General features: G+C 22.4%; 1 protein-coding gene across 2 annotated transcripts in view; it reads right to left on the reverse strand.

Annotated features, from left to right (window-relative positions):
- LOC129619085 (myc protein) overlaps window positions 1–22,973 on the reverse strand; it is a 135,447-nt gene that overhangs the window by 35,824 nt on the left and 76,650 nt on the right. For both annotated transcript variants that reach the window (XM_055534169.1, XM_055534168.1), the window contains one exon: window positions 19,809–21,519. In XM_055534169.1, coding sequence (XP_055390144.1) covers window positions 19,809–21,369 — 1,561 coding nt within the window. In that variant the 5' untranslated portion in view covers window positions 21,370–21,519. The remainder of the gene's footprint in view (window positions 1–19,808; window positions 21,520–22,973) is intronic.

Genomic DNA, 22,973 nt, shown 5'->3' on the forward strand with positions numbered 1-22,973 from the left:
AAGGGATGAGAAAAAAACAGTATTTTTTATATGAAATATTTATAAACATCCAATTCAAAACAATCGCAGACATTACAAGAGAAGAAAAAAACAGAAATACATAAAACAACTGTGAAAACGACGCAAAAAATAAAATAAAAACAAATGTAGTGCAAAAAAAAAACACAAAAAATAAAAGGGAATTGAAAATTCGGAATTTTCCCAGAGCCAAAAAAAAGCAAATAAAACAACAAAAAAACGAAAATATTTTGAGACATCTTAAATTAACCATTTATAAACTCTAAAAATTGGTTCGCATGGCCCACATGACAATATACAAAAACGATTGCCGGGCTTAAGAAAAATGTTTTTTTTTTGTGGTAAATTTTAATAAATTAACCTTCACACTGGTAGTTGTCTATTGATGCTGTTATAATAGATGGGAAATTAGAAATTTTGTTTGTTTTGTTCAAAAGTTGTTTAATTAAAGAATCTAGTTAAAAAGTTCTCTGAATTTTGCTAAAGGGGTTAAAATTTCGAATATACTAGACAAATTATATAAGTTATGCAAATATGTATAAAGCTGTGAATTTAAATTTCAAATTTTTTAATTTAATTGATATTAATTCAATTGGCTCAGTAATTTTAAACAAAATTAATTATTCTAAATTAGTTCTAGTTTTGGTATACCTTATTGGATTTGTATACATCCCATGTACGCATGTATTTACAAATTTTTAATAAATTAACTTTTTAAATTAAAGGGTAAAAAGAGAAAATTAAAATAAATTAATAGATGTAACATTAAATTTAAAAAAAATAATAAATTAATAGAAAAAAGAGTTATGACGGATAATAAATCTCGAGGAAAAAAAATGATGTTTATGTTGGGCATTTTATGTGAATAAATAAATAAATGCATGTACCTACTTTATTAAATTTAAAAGTGAAATAATAATTAAATATTATAAAAATTTTGTGTTGCACATATGATAGAAGGCCAAAAAGAATAGACTCTTGGGACAAAATTGATGAACGATGTTTGATTTATAAAATATGTATGTTGATTTAAGTCTCATAAAATAAATAATTAACAATTTTTTAGAGAAACTCCACGAAATGTTAATATACATTAAAGATTTTTTATTCAAAATATGAATGGAGAACATTTTTAAAGAAAAAGAGAACAGTTAAATAGAATAATTTAAAACTGAAAGATTAAAAATTCTCCCAAATTAACTAGAATATCGAATATTTACTGTTAAATAATAATATTTCACAGTTAGAACTTGAATCGAACAAAAGTTACAACCCTGTTAGATTCATTATTGTACATAAATAAACTTATACTACGAAGTATTTTAGGTATGATTGAATGTAAACATTTATTCTATGTCTGAACATATTTTTTTTTTTGTTGTATTATACAAAAACATAAAGAATCTAAATTTTGCACATAGTTAATATTAGTACACATACCATTTATAATTTTATCATCATCAATTTCTAGATATAAAAAAGAATAAAAAAAAGGTATAAAAAATTAACAGACATTTCTCTTCCTTTCATTTGCCTCCCCCACAACCCCCTCTCACACTCTTCTCTTCTTTTATTTTCGATCAATGATAATAATGCTTAGATAAATTTTGGTTGGGTGTCCATACTATGTGCCTCTCTATATAGTTAGTAGATGTATATAAACATAAACTTATACAATATGTATTAAAAAAAAATCATGTACAGAATATATTTTTAGCTTTCATCAATATTAAAAAATTCCAATAATACATTTCTTTATGTATAAATGCAAGTATGTATGTATGAAGTGTATATGGCATAAAATATAAACATAATATATTTTTAGTATCATTTCATACATAATAAATGTATACTTAAAAATATTCTACATAAATTTTTACATATATAAGTACATATTTATGTAAAATATACAATATCCTTATATATTTATATACATACATAAATACATTATTATACAGTATGAATTGGGAGAAATAAAGCTTTATTTTAACAACCAAATTTAATATTTTAATCATGTTATATAAGTATGTACATAGGTATATATACCAACCTACCTACCAAAAAAAATCACCCATTATTATTAAAGATTAAAGTATGTATATGAGTATATAATAACATTATTATGTATATAATAAAAATTGTATAAATTATAGGTATACAATATTGTATCTATTTATAATTATGTATAACAAAACTAAAATGTGAACATATTTGGATAATGAGCTTTTCATTTTCGAATACATACTACATACTTATGTCACAATATGGTTAAAAAGAGGAGAGGCGAAAAGAACAGAAGATATATTGATATACACACAAAACTAAATAATGATGTAGTAGAGATATATTCTTGTATATTATATTTTTATATTAGATGTGTATACAAATATTATTTTAAGTACATTAAACTGAAATGACCTTGAGAGAGAAATCTCTATACACGTGTAAAAAAAAAATTTTTTTTTGAACATTTTGCGTTTTTATGCTATTTTTTTTTGTATTCTCTTTTATTCTTTCTTTTCTTTCCTTTACCCAAAAATAGTCTTTCAAACTTATATTGTAGATACTATGTGTATTTAAAGTTTATATATTGTATGTATAAAAAAAACATAGATTTTTTTAATGTTATACACAATGTACTTATATATGTATATATAAATTTTATATATCTACATACAAGAATACGCAATTATATTTATATATAAAACAAAATATGTACATGAATAATTATAATAAATACTGTATGATGTTGAAATCAAACATAAAATATACACAGAAATAAGACTATGGTATGAGAGTTTGAGAGCATATATAACTATAATATCTTATACACCTCAATATTACTTAATATGAATGTATGTATGTACATATGATTATTGAAGATGCCGACTAAATTTAGCTAAACAAACGACCGGCATTTTTTTTTCTTTCGTTTTTATTTTTCGCATTTTCCTTTAATTTTGGCTTCTTTTGTATGTACAAAAAAAAAAATTAAACAATATTCACGACTTTTATTTTGGCAGTTAAGCACTAAGAAAGGAGAAAGAAAACAAAATAATCAAAGTAACTACATTTTTGTTGTTGTTGCTATTTTAACTCAAATTGTGCTCATACACTTTGTCTTATTATGGACATACAACTATTATAATAATATATACTTAACAAGTAATTGTTAATAAATGAAAAATTACTTGTGGTTTATCATTTCCAGAACATAAAAACAAGAAAAAAACAAAGGTGAGTAAATTAGAGGAAACATATTAAGTATGTAGGCAAAAAATTTACATTAATCAAAGGCTCTTATACAAATTTTTGTATGCCTTTAAACAAGCCTTCACACTTCATTTCGTGCTTCTACAGTCTCTTTCTTTTACAAACTCAAAGGGAGAACCAAATAATTTATAAGAAATAGAAGCAAGAGAGAAAACATCAAATAAAAAGGAAAATATTAACTATCATTCCCAAAAGAAATTTTTTCTAACTTTTGTATTAAGATCGAATTCGAAATGAGGAAGAATAAATTAAATTATTACCAATTTATATTTCTTCAAAAAAAATACCCAATTTTTCATTAAATTCAAATCAAATTTTGTTTGAAAATTTAAGAGATTGAATGTACTCATTTATATATAAAAATGTTCTCTGATTTCAACTCATACTTATTCAGCTAAAATGGAAAGAATTTTACTAGAGACTATTTTTCAAATTTCTATCAGATTACACAATAAAAAATTCAAAATAAAATAATGATTCGATATTATTATGAGAAATTTTCATTAAAATAGGTACTTTTCCAAATAAATTATTTATTTTTTATTTATAAATTAATATTAAATTTTACTGTAAACTAAATTTAAAAAATTTGAAATCATGTAAAACGAAGAAAATTAATGAAATTTAGGTAATTAAAAAATTATTTTTAAATGTTATAAATTTTATGTTATCGTGTTTAGAAACTATTATAATTATACGAAGAAAAAAATTTCATTTATACAATCGTAAAATTGTTGTTGAAAAAAAAAAACATGAAATTTTTTTTTGAGTTTATTAACATTTTTTTGCGTAAACCATGAAAACTATGAACAACACAAAATAACTTGCATGTAAGTAGCTTCTTTCTTTTCTTTTAATTTCGTTTTGCTTTATTGCTATACGCAAATTATTAATTAAATAATGTTATATACTTTATTTAATATATAAATATATTTATTATACGAGTATATCACATAAAAATTATTAACTGATAAATTTTTTAATTGTACCTAATTTTTTCGTTTTTTAGTTTTTGTTACTATATCCTATAATTGAAGTAATTAAAAAAAAAAAAAAAGAAGGAAATTATTGAAATAATAAATCGTACTTAAGCTATTCATTTACAAATTTCCCCAAATTCATTGAACTTTTATTAATCACAAAATATTGTGATAATATTATCATACTTTCAAAAGTTTGATAGTTAAATTTTTACTTTCATGTTTGAGTATGATTACTAACTTCAAACCAAAACTTAAATTAAATTTTTAGTTTTTTAAAGTTACAATTAATTTAAGAAGCAAATTATAGTGTGTGAACTCCAGCACACACACAATTTTTAGTTTTGTAATTACAGTTTAAAAAAATTAAAAACTATTTGATATTGGTTAGATGCAATCATACATTGTTGCATGTCAACGGTGGAGTAATCAAACATTAATTGCAAAACTAAAAATAGTACGTTTGCCTAAGACTTAACACTAACCCTAAGAATTTTTTTTAAATTAGTTAGAAATTTTTGAGAAAAATTTACGACACACTGATGACACACATGCAAAAATGTTAGGTTTCATACAAATGTATAATTGTTATTATTAAAAAATTACTATCATCATTTGTTAAATTAGCCAACTGTTCATTTAGAGTCCTTCGCGAAATCCCAAAAATGTACGTGCTCGTTTTACACCACCATCATAAAATATTATAAATGAAATTAAATTACATGACCAAGATTAAATTTATTTAGATTACAAAAATATTAATAATGTTATACATATACTTTCATTACTCGTTTTAACAAATCAACTGTCATAAATTTAATTTACAGAAAAAATAATAATTTTGGTATGACACAAGCATACAAACGTACGCGACACACGCATTTTTTTTCTCCTTTATCCTAAAATTATCTAAATTTTTTTAATTTAAATACCAAATTTTAATATAGAATGATGTCATTTTATTGTTTTAATTCCCCACAGAAAAAAAAAATTCTTTAATAATATTTTTTAAAATGTCAACATTTTTATTATATTTTAAAAAAATTTTTTTTTAAAAAAATCTTTATATAGCCAACAAAAATATTTTAAAAACTAAATACATGACTCAATTTAGCTTGTTTTAAATTTAACAGCAAGAAAAAGAGAAAAAAGAAAATTAATATTTTTTTTTTTAACATTTTTTGACATTGAAAGTAAAGTTTTATTGATCCTTCTCTAATTTACCTCAAAAAAACAATTCAAGAATAGAACCAGAAAAAAAAATTAATCAGAACCACACGAAATAGAAAAAAAATTGCGTAAAAAAAAAGAACAACAACAAATGAAATAAAAAAAAATAGAAAAACAAATTTATAGTTTAATGACATTTAAGGGGGGTTATTTCTGATCTCTTAGCATTTTTTTTTGTTGCCTTCTTGTTTTGTTTTTTACTTTTCCTCCCCCTTTACGAATGCCATTTGGTTGCTAACATTACTAGTAAATTCTTGTATTATTTAAAAAAAAAAAAAAAAATAGAGAACAGCATGTAGAGAGAGAGTAAGAGAGTAAAAGAGCGTCCTTTTTTTTTCTAGAACTATGGTAGTTACTAGCATGACACTAGTAATAGAAATTATTTTAATTACAAAATAACTAATCAGTTGTGTTTCTGTTCTTCTGGTAGTTTTAAAAATTATTTCTCTTTTTTTTTTTTTTTTTGTAAAATTTTTGTTTACATAGGAAAAATTCTCTAATATTTTATTAAGTATATAATGTAAATAAACTTAATGGTTATTATTGTGTAATTGTGGTTTGGTATTGATAGTAACAGTAATGATTAGTTTATGAGCGCTACTATCGTTGTTATTTTTTTTCTTCTTGCTATTTTGTTGTTACTTATTTGTTATTATTTTCTATTATTGTTATTAAACATTTCTTTTTGCTTCTTTTGTTATGTTTTTGTTTTTCTCTTTTATGTTACTTATTACATTTTATTAGTTCATTTCTAACCTTGAAAAAGTTCATTGCTACATACATACACCACTATATATTACTATACATTTTTATTTGGTGGGTTGGTATGGTACGTACGTACATACATACATATTTTATCTTTTTATATAAATTTAGTTTAAAAAAAAAAGCCCATTTTTTTATTTGTTTTTATGGAAGAGTCAGTGTGTGTATATTTTGCGTTTAGAAATTAAAGAGCAAAAAAACAAAATAATAACAAACACGTAACACAGAACCAAACAAAAAAAAATCTTAAAAAGGAAAAACAAAAAGTCATTTCGCAATGTTAAAAAACTTTCAAGATCAAAATAAAAAGGAAAAAAAAAAGAAAAAAAAAATATTTGTGATTTTCATGTGAAAGATTTCTTTTTTTTGCCTCCAATTTGAGTTCAAAAAATTAGTAAAAATAAGGAAAAAAACTGCTTGCCTGTCTTTGGTTCAATAAATCGAGATTTTTTTCTGTTTATTCTAGAAGAAGCGAGGAAAAATGCTGGGAAATAAATGGAAATTTTTTTTTGTTCTCTTTTTCCCGAAATCTTTAATGTACGCATTATTGAATTATTGGAAATTTTTAGTTAATTATTTTTTGATGTTAACAAAAAAAAGCAATGCTTTTTTTTTTTTTTTTGGAAAAATCAAATTGTATTCTAGCTTATAGAAAAAGTTAATTATTTGGAAATGGTAAAATTTTAAAAGAGATTTTTTATGCAAAATTAAATGATTTTATAATGAAGGAACTTGAATACTATTTGATTATTTCCAAACCACAATTGAAAATTAAGTTTACACTGGCATAATATGAAAATTGTGGATGTACTAACACAATTTTCAGTTGATTAGTAATGTAAATTAGTATTAACAGAGAGATTGTGATGATTTTATTATGATTACAGTAAAATGATATATTTTATGTATACTGTTAAGAAATGAGAGAGTGAGAGAGAAAAAATTTTTAATAATCAATATTAATCGTTCTAATTAAAATTTTTATTTTGAGCTCTCATAAAGTAATAATTTTCTATACCTATTATTCAAAAGTTTTCAATTAAAAACTAATCGAATTTTTGAATTTAATTTTAATTTTTTAAATTGTTCTTTAATTTGCTGTTAATTAAATATAAAATAGTGCACAATTACTCACTCCAAAAAATTGTTAGGAATTAAATACGCTATTTCCAATTCTTATAATTAAAAAATTATCTTTATACTTAAGTATTAACAAAATTACAATTGAATTGCAAATTTTTTATCTTAATAATATTATTTTATTAATATTACCATGTATCCCATTCTTTTGACTCATTCCAATATTAATATTTACTATTGAATTTAATAACTACTTTAAATAGGTATATAAAAATTTTCAGAAATAATTCCAGATATATACATAAACAAGAAACTTTAATTAAAGATTTCTTTAAAATACTTTCTTTATGAATCATACACACACAAAACAATTAAAATTATAAATAATATTTTCTTACTCATATATATATATACAACAATTATATTTGATTAAGTGTTTAAATATTTAAATTGCTACAAATTTCAATTAAGTGAAGCAAACAATTAAAGTTTTAAAATATAAAATGGAACAAAAATAACAGCAAAAATTTACGTACATTATTTTATAACATCAGGGAATGTTTCGCCAATGTTACGGCGAATTTTGCAAAAGTAAAATTCAAAAGAAATTTTTAATAGAACCAAGAAATTGAAACATTTCTAGGAAAATTTTAATATTAAAACTTAAAAACAAATATATTATTTTTAAATATTTTATTCTCTTGAAAACGATTTAAAATTGACCTTAAACCAAATAAATCTTTAAAATTACAAAATTTTAAAAATTCCAACTCGTACCTATTCTAACTTTTCAGAAGAAAGAAAGTCTATTTCTGAAATTAGTAGGAGTTTTTGGAAAAATTTGCAAGAAAATCATCACTTGTTAATAAGTATACACTTCATTTTAGGTTTTATGTGCTTTTTCATTGTAATATTATTAAAAAACGTCTTGTGTTTATTCTTTTAAAAATTTCATGTATTAAATATTCCGATATCCTTATAACTATCCTAATATCCTAGCTTATAACTTATAATCCTTATAATATCCTATTATCCCTATAACTTTATAACATATAACATTTTGAGGCCCTTATAATTTTTAATAGAAAATAAAAAAAAGCATTCCTACCTTAAAGCAAAAATTGATCAGACCACCCGTATCTCTTATAATGTAGCCATCACAGATTTAACCACAAATGTAAATTTTTCTAACAAATTAATCACTCCCTTTACAAATAGCCTTTACTATTTAAAATTTCCTATTTTAGAATTGAAATTTAATAAAATGTAGCAGAAAAAAAAACAAAAAATCTTTTTTTATTTTATGCTTTTAAATTTCTAACATTTTTTTTAAATCACAATATAAAAATAAATTTCAGTATAGTTTTTTTAAAACGTATGTGTTTGCGTGCGTACAGGAATTTTAATTTATAACTTAAAAAATAAATAAAAGAATAAAGAATTATAAATAAAAAGTGAAATGTTCACATTGAAAATATTTTAAAATTTATAATAAAAAAAAAAAGAAAAATTGTAATTAAAATTGATGTTAAATATTTTATTTATTTTGTTTCTTTTTTTATTTTTTCCTATTAGCTAAATAGTATTCGACAATAAATTTCGATTTTTATTTCCTAGACAAGGTCATACTATAAAATAAATATACAAAATATAAATTTTTTATTTTTATTTCTTTTTTTTTCTTATTTTTTTATTGTGCGTTTTTCTTAATTTTGCGCAAATTGATTACACACATTCAGAGATTATAATTCTTTTAAAAATTCTTATATACCTATATACTTATATAGACATATGATTCTATCTGAATTACAAATAATTTGTCATTTATTTTAATTTTTAATAGAAAAAAAAATGAAGAGAAAAATCTACAATAATGTTGAAATTGGATTTTATGAGAAATTACATCACTGATGATCATTGAATTAATAGAAGTATTTAAATTCAAATTTGTTAAAAAATTTTTTCTTTTAAAATTAGTTTTGATTTTAAAAATTAGTATTTTAGTCATTGCAAATTACAAGAGAATTCAAATCACGATATATTTTGCATATACGTAGGGGCCGCGATTTGAAAACTGCGTTTATCATAACAAAATTCCCCTCTCCACAGTCAAAATGGTGTAAGAAGGATTTGCAATAAAAATAAGTTATTTGTGATTTATAATGATTTATGATTAAATTATTTATGAATTATAATAACAATAAATTGCTTAATTATTCAAATAATTTCATAATTTCATATTGTATATTGAAAATACTCTCTTACCAGAATTAAAAAATTTCTAAAGTCCTTCTATAATAAGCCTCAAAGCTACAAAAATATAAAGGGGAGAATATACGCTCTCTTTCTTTTTAAACTCTCGCTCTTAATTGTAGATTCTTTTCCCAATTATTAAATAAAATATGCAAATACAGAGAAGAGTTTATTATTTGTTATTACTAATATTATAATTATTGCCATTATCTTATAAATAAATTATTTTCAATGTAATTTTATATTCACTATAAAAAAATCATATCCGCCCTCTACAATATTGGCTTGTTAAGTTAAAATTTTAAATTAATTAACTTGGTTTAATTACCAATTTAATGTAACTACTGCAACATTTACGATCATTTACTTAATTAATTAATTAATTTTGTTTTTAAATTTCATTAAAAAATAATAAACAAAAAATGTTAACCAACATAAAAGTTAAATATTATAAAATTTTAAAAATTTATATTAAAATTTCTTTTATTACATACAAAATTGTATAACACTGAAAACAAAAATTAACTTTTAATTGTGTTATTAAAATAAATTGAATATGGAATGGAAAATAAGTAGAGAAAAAATTTTAAGTGAATTATTACTGGATTGAGGATTAAATTTATTACGTATATTATTAAAAAATGAAAAAAAATTATGTTTATTTTACAAAAATACTTTAAATAATTATTAAATTTAAGTACCCTACTTTTTTTACAACAATGTGGACTAAATAGACTACAACAACAACAATTTGTAGTGCGTATAAAATAATGGAATGCAATGAAAAAAAATATAGATAGTTTTCATGTCATAATTCCCTACTTAATATAAATGCTATATTGGTTAATAATGGTATTAAATGAAGAGATCTAAGGCAAAAACATTTCTACCCAAAATAATATTGAAAAAGTAATATTTAAACATTTTAATTATCATTCATTTTCTTATACCAATTTCCAATAAAAATTTATTGTCAAATTACAAAATTTAAAAATTTATTGTCAAAATTTTAAATTCCAAGAAAAATCAATTTTCTTAACGAATTGATTATGCATTGTTTAAACATATAATGTACATATGTACATATGTTATTTACTCCCACAAAAAATACTGGGAACGTCTAAACTAAATAAACAGCGATACCGGAAATTCTGAAAATATTTGCAATAAAAATTGCACAAATAACCTAATAATTACTCATTTAAGTAGAAAAAAAAAAGTATTTTTGACATTTTTTTTTTTCATAAATTTTTTCCTCTTTTCTCTCCGTCTCTTATACTGTTATAATATTTTCCTTGTCTTTCTCTTCTTCTATTTTTCATTTCATCGGATCGAAAAGATAAAAATAAAAATATGAAATTGTCTATTTGGCTGGCGCAAAATGCAAAAAATAATTTTTCACATCTTGTATAATTTAAACGCAATGTTTTATTTTTAATGTTTCTGATAAATTAAAATAAGAACTGAAAAGTTCTTTTTTCTAATAAAAAAAATTAGTCATAAATCTAAATGGAAAAACTTTTTTTTTTTGCATCATATAAAATTCAATTGAATTCAATTTTTAGGCGCCAAAAAGGAAAGAAAAAAAAATGTGTATTATAAAAATACATAAAAACTTATACTATATTTAGTAGCATTAATTATGTATGCTTGTATGTACTTACATACATTTAAATATAAATAATATAAAAGAGTAAATAATGCCGGTAGGTAGGCAGCAGCTATACATAATTATATGTAGTCAGTTTTTTATACGAAATTAATTTAATTTTTTGTTTTGTTTTTTCTTTCGGTGACAGGTTCAAACTATTTTTAAAACAAAATTTAACAAAATTATTATATGTATATACTTATATTTATGTATACATATTTATATCCATATTTATATTGTTATAATAAAACCCAAATTCTCATTCTTCAACATCATAATCATAATTAGAAAAAACAAGCCACGTACAAAATACAAAATAGAGAATGAAAAAAAAAAAAGTCAATTTTTAAATATCGTGACTCATAAAAGTTGAGACCAACATACAAAAACAGAAAATTATATAGTAAGTACATATAAGTCTAAATACACAAAAGCTGTGTAAGAACGTATGTTCATTTATTTTAACTATGTATATTTACTTAATTTTTGCATATCACCATCTATGTAGTACTGTTTTAGGCAACAAAATAAATTGTTTGCATGAAAAAATTAACTGGAAAGCTCTTATTACATAAATATAAACATACAGCCGCATACATATCTAGTATATTTAGTTATTCATATAAGTATGTACGTACATACGTGCAAAGTGTAACTTATATATTATTCAGCAAATTATTATGAATTTGATAATATGGTACATATAAAACAGTGATGGAAATTTAAAAGAAAAAATTGTAGTAAAAAAAAATCAAATAAAATTTTGTTATTTTTACTAATCACATATAAATTATTTGGTCTCCAGCGTTCATTTGAATGTTAATTTAAAAGTAAATTTTTTAGTATGTAGATACTTACTTAAAATTCAGTCTAAATTTTCTGTAATTTACCAAAATATTTTAAATTATTTTCAATCTATTCCAAAACTATATATTTCCTTAAATTTAACTTTTTTTTGTGTGTTGGTGTCTCATATTCAAAGAATTGTTTTTAAGTCCCAAGTAAATCAACATTATATATTAATCAACATTAAATATTGTTTTACATTAAATAATTGAAGTACCCCCACTAGTAGTTTTCTTTGGAAGCAAGTAAAATATTTAGATGTTACTATAACGTACAAAACACGACCCATCACTACTCATGCTACTCGCACCGTTCATAATATACTACAATAATTTCTTATGTATGCATGTACAAATGTTACTTCAAATAATACTTCCAAATTTCGAAATTATACTTGATTTTCGGTATATTTGAAGAAAAAAAAAATTACTCTTTTCAACCACCTCTGCATTTCTCATGCCTCCTGCAATATATAAATTGCGGTTTAATTTTTTGTTTTGTTTGTTATTTTCATTGAGCCACTTTATTTCTCTTTCTCTAACATAAATTTTTATTTTTTTTTTTATTTTATAAAACAGTTAATACACCTACAATGAAATGAGTATTATAAAATCCTTAATTCTCATTTTATAGTCTTTATTACTCGAAGTTTCTCTACTTATAATAATAATTTGTGTAGTACGTTCTACGTAATTTTTATTTTTCTTGATTTGTTTTTGTTTTTCTTTTTATTTTTATTTCAATTGAAAAATTGCATTCCCGCCAAATATTAAAAAAAAAAAATATTTTTATTTTTTTTTAATTTAAAAAAAAAAATGCGCATGACAGCGTTATTTTTGTAGCATAGGAAGAACACAAACAAGCAAACAAACAAAAATACTTCCCCAATTCTTATTTAATACATACAAACTATTATATTAAATTAAATTGGTAAAGATTTGTGCATAGAAGCAATGATGAAGGAAGAAGAGGTGTAGTAGATTCAATTTTTGACAAGAGGAAGGAAAGAGACGGGTAATAATATGAAAAAACTACAAATATACTACAGAACTATTCGTAATATTTTTCTTTTTTTTTTTTCTTGTTTTATTTTATTTAATTTTTCATTTGTATTCTGAATCTTACTATTAATTTTTACTAGTAAAAGTTGTAGAGTACGAATATTTGCTGCGACATAATAATTTTTTTCTTCTTATACGCTTAATATGGCAATATTAAAAACGAGACTGAGTATTTTTTTTAATGGATTGCCATTGCATGATGTATAAAATAAATAAAATACAAATTGATGACAACATTTTGTCGTTCATTGCCGTCAATATTGTTATTATTATTGTTTTTTGTAGTTTTCTTTTTGTTATTATTTTTAAGATTTTAATATTAAGTAGTTTTTTTTTTCTTTAATGATTTTCAATGAAAAATGCTGATGTAAATTTTAAGAAATTTTTTTTTTGTTGCATATTTTAATTTGAAAGCCTCACCTAATTTCTTACTAACGATGACGAATATTTATTCAATCAAGATTTTTAAGATTTTAAATTATTATAAATGTATGAGTTGTGTATGTGCATACGTACGTAATTATATAATAATGTAATCGTATATGCTGTTAAAGGTAAAAATTTTTGAGTTTGTTTAATAATTTATTTGCACAATTAATAAAATATTAGAAAATTAAAAGTTCTATTAAAAATTCTTAATCTAAATATGAATTATTAATTCATATAATTCATATTAATTCATCTGAATTCGTGGAATGACCTCAAAGAAGCAGTCCTTGATACTGTACTGTTAGGCAATTCAGTAATTGTAATTGATAAAATGAATTAAATAAATAAATCGGATCAATTGAATCGGATATGATTCAATTAAAGCAAATTTTTTCAAATCGATTTAAAAAAAAAATAAGTTCTTTTAAAATTTACTAAACTGCTTTCAGAAATTTGATAAATAAACATTTCTAATAAAAATGTTCACATATTTTTCAAATTATTTTATTCGCTATCGTTTTTTTTTTCTTCAAAAATTAATTTAAAACTACAATTAGCATCATAACATTTAATTTTATGTTATATGTATACCCCTTCAAGTATGTATATATGTATGTATGTACGTTAAGATAATAGTATTAACATATACATATTTGTAAAACAGATACATGTATGCATGTATATGTATTGATATTATAACTATATATTAATATTTAAATGCTATAAACTACTTATAACTGCTTTAAAACTGTTTCCCCCCACTCAAAATATTGTCGTCATACAAATCTCTACAATAATTGTATAAAACGCCTAATATTACTTTTTCTTTTATAGTTTACACAATTAATATTTTTCACATTTTGATCTTTGCTTTTGTAACAAAAAATTACGACTTTTTAGAAAAAGAAAAAATTATTGAAATTCTAGTGGCATTTCATAGAACTAATGACGTCAGCATTATCATTTAGTTATATAGTACAAAATAAAATTACATAAAATTAAAGCTGATTTGAAATGCAATGATGAAAATTGCATTTAGATAATATTTAATAATAAAAAAAAGTAAAAAAAGATGCTGAGCAATACTGCATAGAAATAAGATGAAAATAACTTTATTTGAAATTATTTTCATCTAATGTATACGTAAATTTTTTTAAATAAAAATTAATACCTTTAGTATTATTGCAGACATTTTTGTTTGTTAGATAATTTACAAAGATACTATGTAAAATATATGAATTACTTATTCTAAATGTCTTAAATAAATTTGAAATTAGGCAAATTTGAACAATATAATTTAAATCAATAAGTAACATTTGCAGAAAAACTCGAATTCGGAAATTCGACGCAAAGAGTTTAACAACAGCATTTTTAATATTAAGACATTTATTGTTTTATTTATTACGTGCAACAGAAATAGAAATAGAGCATTTGTACTTATGTCAATTTTGTAGTTATAAGCCGGTTTTGTATTATCCCAGAAACATAGGTAATTTAAAGAAAATTCTCCAAAAAAAAAAATTGTTTGAAAAATTATTTAATGTCATTTATATTAAATTTTCCTCAAAATATTTGGAGATATTATTCGCATGACAATGAAACAAAAAATAATTTACAATTTGAAAATTTTCTAGTTAATAAATTGCATAGCAACAAAACTTACAAAACAGTAAGAAAAAACATTTCTTTGACTTATATTGTATATAATAGTAAGGCTTTTATAGTACGGCACCATATTTTAATATAATCCAAGAGCTTATTATTCAATTATAATAATATGCATAATAATAATTATGTACTATAAAAAATTGCATGCATATTAAATTTTATTATATGCTTATAAACATATTAATTTAAATATATATAAACGAGATGTATATACATATATATATATAATTTAGAGTATTTATTTTAAAAAAAATTTTCTATTTATTTTCATTGGTATATAAAAAAATTCAAGTTTATATCATAAAAAATATATGTAATTTATGCTGATTTTACATTTTTTCACATAAAACTCATAAAATGCTGTTGTACAATTTATATATATGTATATACATACATACATACACATAATATTGTAATTTAATTTTATGTTATTTGAAGAATAATGTTGGAAAGTGTAGTACAGTATTATAACATAAAATATATACGACGAATATAATCTCGAAATATAGGCAGCACTCCACATAATATAAAGTGCTATAATAATTTTTATATTTTCTACTGAAATTAAGGAAATAATTAAAAAAAAAAAATATTTCCATACATTGTTATTTTAATAATACAAAAATATTTTTGATTTTTTTCCATTTTACTTTTTTAACCGGTAGTTATTAATTATGTTAAAAAAAACCGCAATAATTTTATTAAAATATCATCACTTTAATAGTGAAATGAACAAGGGGATAAGCCAAGAAATATGCAATTTTTTTTATTGTTATATTGTATGTGCATATTGTATACGTTTTAAACATGTTATAAAAAATTATGAATTTTCTTTTTCTTTTAATTTTATAAAGAGTTTATAATATAATTACTAAAATATGTTGTAAAAAAAAAGTTGAAAATATTTTACAATTTTATATTAGCGTGTAATTAACTAGAGGGTAATGTACAATCTAATAATTTTATAATGTGAATCAGTTTTTTTCATGATTTAAAAAAATTTTTTATTACATGAAATTTGAAATTACCTAATTTTATATAAACGTTTTACAGACGAATCCGTTCAAAATTTTAGAATTAAATTGAAATTCTAAATTAAATTTTATATTGAAATTGTATCGTCGGAACCTTGGTAATACTGTATTGATTACTCAATCCAGCTCATAAGTGTTGATTGTATTTTTGCGGGATTTCTACAATATCGATGTTAGAATTTATTTGCATTCTACTGTACTCAGTAATTAAAATTATATTTATGAGTCAAATTGACGTTACTTTTGCATTTTCTTCCGAATTAGTGATTTTTCTCAGCAAACAATTGTAAACATTCAGTTTTTGTTTTCATTTCAATGAGTTTGTGATTTGTGAGAATCAAAAAAAAATGTAAATGGAAACTTAATTGAAGCACTCATTTCCATATACAAAAAAATATTATATTAAAAATTAATTTAAAACAATCAATAAAAGAAAAAAAAAATTTAGAACAAGAGCCTAAAAAAGGAAAGGAAACAAATCAAAAAAGAAGAAGAAAATAAAAAAAAAAAGGACTCGGAAATTTGGTCGTAGTTAAGTACAAGAATTTACTTTAATAACCATGCTGACATATTGCAGTATAAAAGGCGTCTGTTATCTTTAAAATTTCTTTTACCCCCTTTTCTCTATATTTTGAGTAGCCCTTCCTTTCAACAAGAAATATATAAAAATATTTCAAAGCGTTTTTTAAGGTAATTTAAAAATTTCTTGTTATACAAATGCATAAGGTCTAACTAACTATGTATGTACATATATATAGAAACAATAAGTTTTTAAACTAAAAGAACAAACCAGTAAATAAATTAAAAAACAAAAAAAAGGATTCCTAATTTAAAATTTAAAAATTGGGGTTGCCCGGTTTTTTTGTCTCTTTTTCTCTATTACCCCTCCTCTCTTCTTCCGGAGCACGTAATTATTTTCATTTCTTTTTGTTTTTGGGGAATTTTTCGTGTGTTCAGTTATCATTTACCATTTTTCTTTAAAGTAAGTACATAAAGATTGAGTGTGCAATAGATTAAAAGAGCATTGGCATGAGTAAAAGAATAACAAAAGTAAACAAAAAAAAAAGGAACATGAATCGTTTAATGGAAGTCTCAATTGAAAATCGTAATAAAAAAAAAATGTAGACATAAGGTTGTGAGTTGAACAAGAGAATGCTGCAAGATAAAAAAAAAATTGAAGACTTCAGCAACACTTATTAACATTCATACAAACAGAAGTCAAGTATGATTGCATGTTATACATTTAATATGGGTTTTGGTGGTTTGGGTTCACGTTATCCTTTCGCCCTCTCTATAAATTTTGCTTTTTTTCTGGTTATCTAAGATTTTTCGTTAAAACAGAACAAAAACTTTTAGAAGAGATTTTTTGAGTATATGCTTTCTTTTTTCCTTTTCTCTTTCTTTCCCCTTCCTCTACTATACATTAAAACATATTCTCTTACAGTATTATGAAATTCTGTACTGTAATGTAATCACTAATTGAATGCGCATGTCTGACACAGCTTTTTTTTTTGCTATTATTCTCTCTTTAAGCCCCGTTACCCTTCCTTTCCAAATGGAAACATATAAGCATATATTCAAAAAAATTTGTTTTATTTTTAGCCGGTATAAGCAAGTTTATAACATATATATACATGTTTATGAGGCTATGTACTTGTTATGCACAAGTTATGATTGTATACTTGTACCCATTTACATGTATTGTACATGTATTTGCGAAACTTCTGTAATCTTTGTATTATTCACATGTATAAAGTATGTTATTTAAGTTTGTAGAACAATATTAAACTTAAATGTATGTATATTTGTATGTTAATAATATACAAATTTATATACAAACAGTACTAGACGAAAGTCTTGAATTATATTTATACAAATTAGAGGTTTTTTAATTGAGCTGAGTTCAGAACAAGAGTTAAAATTTTATATTTGTAAGCTGCCACAGCAAATCTGGTTATAGATACATACGAACACGATAAATTCCATTACAGAATATTTCCTCTAATTTGTGAACAGAGATTAAGGAGTGAAATCTATCGGAGTATCAAAAAAAGATTTGTTCTATTGTTTGCTATTTGGGAGGAAACCAGGACTTATATTTGATTCTTATTGTTTTTCCATTTTAACTGAATGAAGCGCGTGTTAAATATCGATTTTTGTCTCCTTATTCGGCATTCACAACACATACATATACAACATAATAAATGATTTTACTGATTTTCATATTTTATTTCTTATTTTGAAGATTATCTTTTTGACATCATCCTATACTTAATACTGTTAATATAATAAATATATATATATGAGTTTATAGCATGATATATATATATATATATATATATATATATATATATCATGCTATAAACTCATGCTATATCTTTTATATTCATGTTACGATTGAAATTCATATTTGTTCAGAATCAAAATTTTATTTTCTTTATTTTTTAAATGAAAACTAGTAAAGACATGGTATATGAGAATATGCAATATGTAATATATAAGAGAGATACATATAGGTAAAATTGTTTTATTTTTGACTGAATACAAAAAACCATAATCTCATAAAAAAATGGAAAAGGAAAAATGACTTCTTTCGATACAGACACACGAGTTGGTTTTATATACCTACAAAAATACTTATTATTTATTTTCCATTTCATTTATTATGATATTAACCTAGGTTCAAGAAACTTCAAGGAAGGAGAATTTTCCCTCAAAAAAAATAAAACAAAAAATTCATGTAAAAAAGGTAGACAGTATCACAAATACTTATGAAAGTAAAGAAGAAAAAAAAATTTTTCTATAAAAAGTTTAACGTTTGATTTGAAACGATTATCAAAAATTTTCATCAACAAAAAAAGAACAAAAATTAGAATAAAAAGAATTATGTTTTGATAAGAAACTTTTCAGTCAAGTTAAATAAATGATAATCTATTTAAATTTCATTTTAATAATTTATTATTAAATTATTTGAAAAATTTTCTACTTTTTAATACAATTATTTTAATTTAAAAATTATTGCTTTTAAGAGAGAATTTTTTATAAATCAAAATATTCGATCGAACATGTTCGAAAAATTTATATCAAATGTCATTTCAATGAATTATGATTAAGTATTATAAAAATCTGTTTGAGAATAAGTAAATAAATGCGATTTGTATTTTTAGAAATTATTATTGGGAGGACAGGACGTGCGCAAGACATTATCGTAAAAAACATTGCTCGTTCGAACGTGTTCGATATATGTCATTTAAACTTGTGATGGAATCAAACAATAATAAAGTTTGCAATTGTTATCAATTATTAATAATTTCGCGCATAAAGTAAATTTATTTAAAATTTTTTCTTTGTTCTCTAAATCCTTATGCGTGAATTATTTAATTCAATATTATTATATCAAAAAACATACGATGGCAAATAAAGAATCTCCAAAACAAAATTTGATTTTATGTACATAATTGAAAAATTTATCAATCTAAAAAATGGAATAATAACAATAAAAAAAAAAAAATAAACTTACCAGAATCGGATGGCGTCTCTAATCCAATACCAACAACATCAACATTACTTTCATTACTTCTTGTATAACTATGATCAATATATGTTGTATAATTGTTATTTTTACGAAATTGTGATGTTGATGGTATTCTAAATATATTTGAAACATGTTTATTATTAATACCATTACCGCAACTATCATTAACACCACCATTAACACCATCAATAACACCAATAACATCACTATTATTTATAATATTATCATCATCATATTCACCATCATCATCTTCATCATCATCATCATCATCTAAATCATCACCTTCAGATTCTGAACTTGATTGTGATAATTCACTATCTGGTGCTGTATTTGAACCATAATCATATATTGATGTTTGTTTTTGTTTCTGTTGATTTATAATATTATTATGCTGTTGTATTGTTAATAAATCAATATTATTACTTCCAAGATTTATAAAATTATTATTATCATTTGAAAAATAATCTTTATCAATTGAACCAATTGCATGTAAAACTTCTGTTAAGGAACGTTTTTTATTATTATTATTACCTGGTATTATATTTCTAATATCAATATTATCTGTACTTGTATCTTCTAATTGTTCTTTTAATTTATTTATAATCATTTTATCAGTTGTATCTTGTATATTATTTAAATCTAAACATATATTATTTGATCCTGTTATACATGCAGCTAAATCAACAGAATGTTTAAATTCTGGTGCATCATCATCTAAACTTAATGGTGTATCTGGTCTAGCTAATATTATATTATTATTATTTAATAAATTTGATGTATTATTATTATAATTATTATGATGATGATTATGATGATGACTTTGTTGCTGTTGCATTGATTCACGATCTTTTATGAAATCTGATGCCAATATATTTGGTATTAATGTTGATATACTATTATTATTGCTGTTATTATGATATTTAGATGATGGTGATGACTGTGATTTCTTTTGTTGATTTAAACGTGAATTAATTAATAATGATGCACCTGGTGGAATATTTTGTATATTTTTTGCTGATAATTTTGTTGTTGTTGCTGTTGATATTCCACCGTTATTACTACCACCATTATTACTATTATTATTTGTGTTACTGCTATTATTAATACCATTTAAACCATAATTTGAATTAACACCATTATTTTGTATTAAAGAAGAATTTTGTTGTCGTTGTTGTTGTTGCTGTTGTGATTGTGTTTGTTGTTGATTATTTGATCTTTGATTTGTTGTTTTTCTATCCCATAAATTACCTAAACCAGACCACATACAATCAACATTACGTATTTCTGTTTTTGGTTTTATATCTATTTCTGGTTCTGATGTAACACTTGCATCTGATGCTGCTGTTGAACCAGATGATTCAATTTGTTTTATATCATCATGTATACTACGATATGTATCCAAATTATATAGATCTGAATGTATAAATGATAGATCGTCATAATTATTACATACGTATGTATCAATTTCTCTATCTAATAAAAATTCCATTCTATCTGTTTCATCATTTGATAATGAAAATGCATTCCAACAGTCAAAAGTACCCATTTTTTTTTTAAATAATTATTTTTTCTTATCAAAATAAATTTTTTCTTTTATAAAAGTTTATAAATCCTTTTCTCGTTCAGAAAATTAAAAAAAAGAATCAACTTCCTTATTCGTCCTTTTTTCTTTATTTCTATTCAAGTTTTGAGTAATCTGTAAAATTAAAAGAAAAAAAATATGATTAATTTTTTGAACAGAAAAGTTATAGCTAACTGGTAAATTAATTTAAATATTTTCAAAAACAAAAAATAAGAAAATTTTTCTTTTATTAGTCACATTAACGATAGTCGAAGAGTACCCAATATTATTATGGTATAATCAACAACAAATGAACATCACCTAATGTCACATAAGATGAGTCACTTTTTTTTAACTCATTTTTACTGAGAAGCAATAGAGTTACCAAGTATGAATGCTAATAATTCATTAAAAATATAAAAAATCAAATTACATTAAAAATTACGGTAAAATCTTCATCTCTCTCTCTCTAATTGTTCATTCAATTATCATCGTTAGATATCACATTGCTATTTAGTGTTAAAATTATTATACATATGTATAAATAAATCTACAAGTTTTTGTTTTTTTACTTTTTTCGTTTTAATTAAACCTAGATTAAATACAAATCATGTTCACTTTTGACACTAAAAAAAATCGGAGAAATCACCTAATTTGATTTAACGATTGTGATTGACCGATTCATTAAAATTCAATAGAGAAATTTTTTATATGGTTATTCCATATTTTTCAGTTTTTCTCTATTTCTTAGTTGCAAACTTACATAAAATAAAAATAAGTTTGCAATTAACTGTATCTAGAAAACTACAAAATCAATATGTGAATACGAAAATGATTAACGTATCAAAAATGTAAAATATTTATTTTTAATTTAAATTAGGAAATATAAAGGTATAATTAAGTTTGCCTTGAGACATTCTCATATAAGATGAATTTTATTAATTAAATCAGCATTGCTTATTGAGAAATAACTGTACTTTTCTGCAACAAGCATACGTTAAATTCTACTTTTGGCATTTTCCTAAAAAAATACCATAATTTCTTCGTATTTTATGTAAATGTCAGCAAAATAATTTTTGCATACTGTATTCGAATTGTAGTTTCAAAATTTTAAAGATTCTTATTATCATTTCAGACTTTTGCATATTCGAATTATAATTTCGAACTTTTGAATATTCGAATTATAATAGTAATTTTTTTCAAACCTCAATTAAGAAAAAGTTACTCAATTCAGTCTTAATTATGTCAGTTTTCAAAATGAGTTTGAAAAGAGTGCATTTCGCACTTTATTAGATTTTCGTTTCCGGGATTTCTGTGACGTCATCATTACTCTCAATTACAAACGGAATTACAATTTTCGTATATTACACTTTATTTAATTTGAAAAAAAAAAAACTAACGATGTGTTAATGGTAATAAATTCCATATATTTATGAAAATCTATTGAAATGCATAAAAATACAAATTTTTTACTTTATTTTATTATTACGCTTAATTATAATGTAAAAATTTAGTTTTCTAATCAATGCTTTTTTTTCTGCAATTTATTTTGAATTCAATAATTTAATTAAAATGAAAAAAAAACTACT

Source organism: Condylostylus longicornis, unplaced genomic scaffold, assembly GCF_029603195.1.
Source record: "Condylostylus longicornis isolate FDR11 unplaced genomic scaffold, ASM2960319v2 ptg000010l, whole genome shotgun sequence".
Taxonomy (NCBI): Eukaryota; Metazoa; Arthropoda; class Insecta; order Diptera; family Dolichopodidae; genus Condylostylus; species Condylostylus longicornis.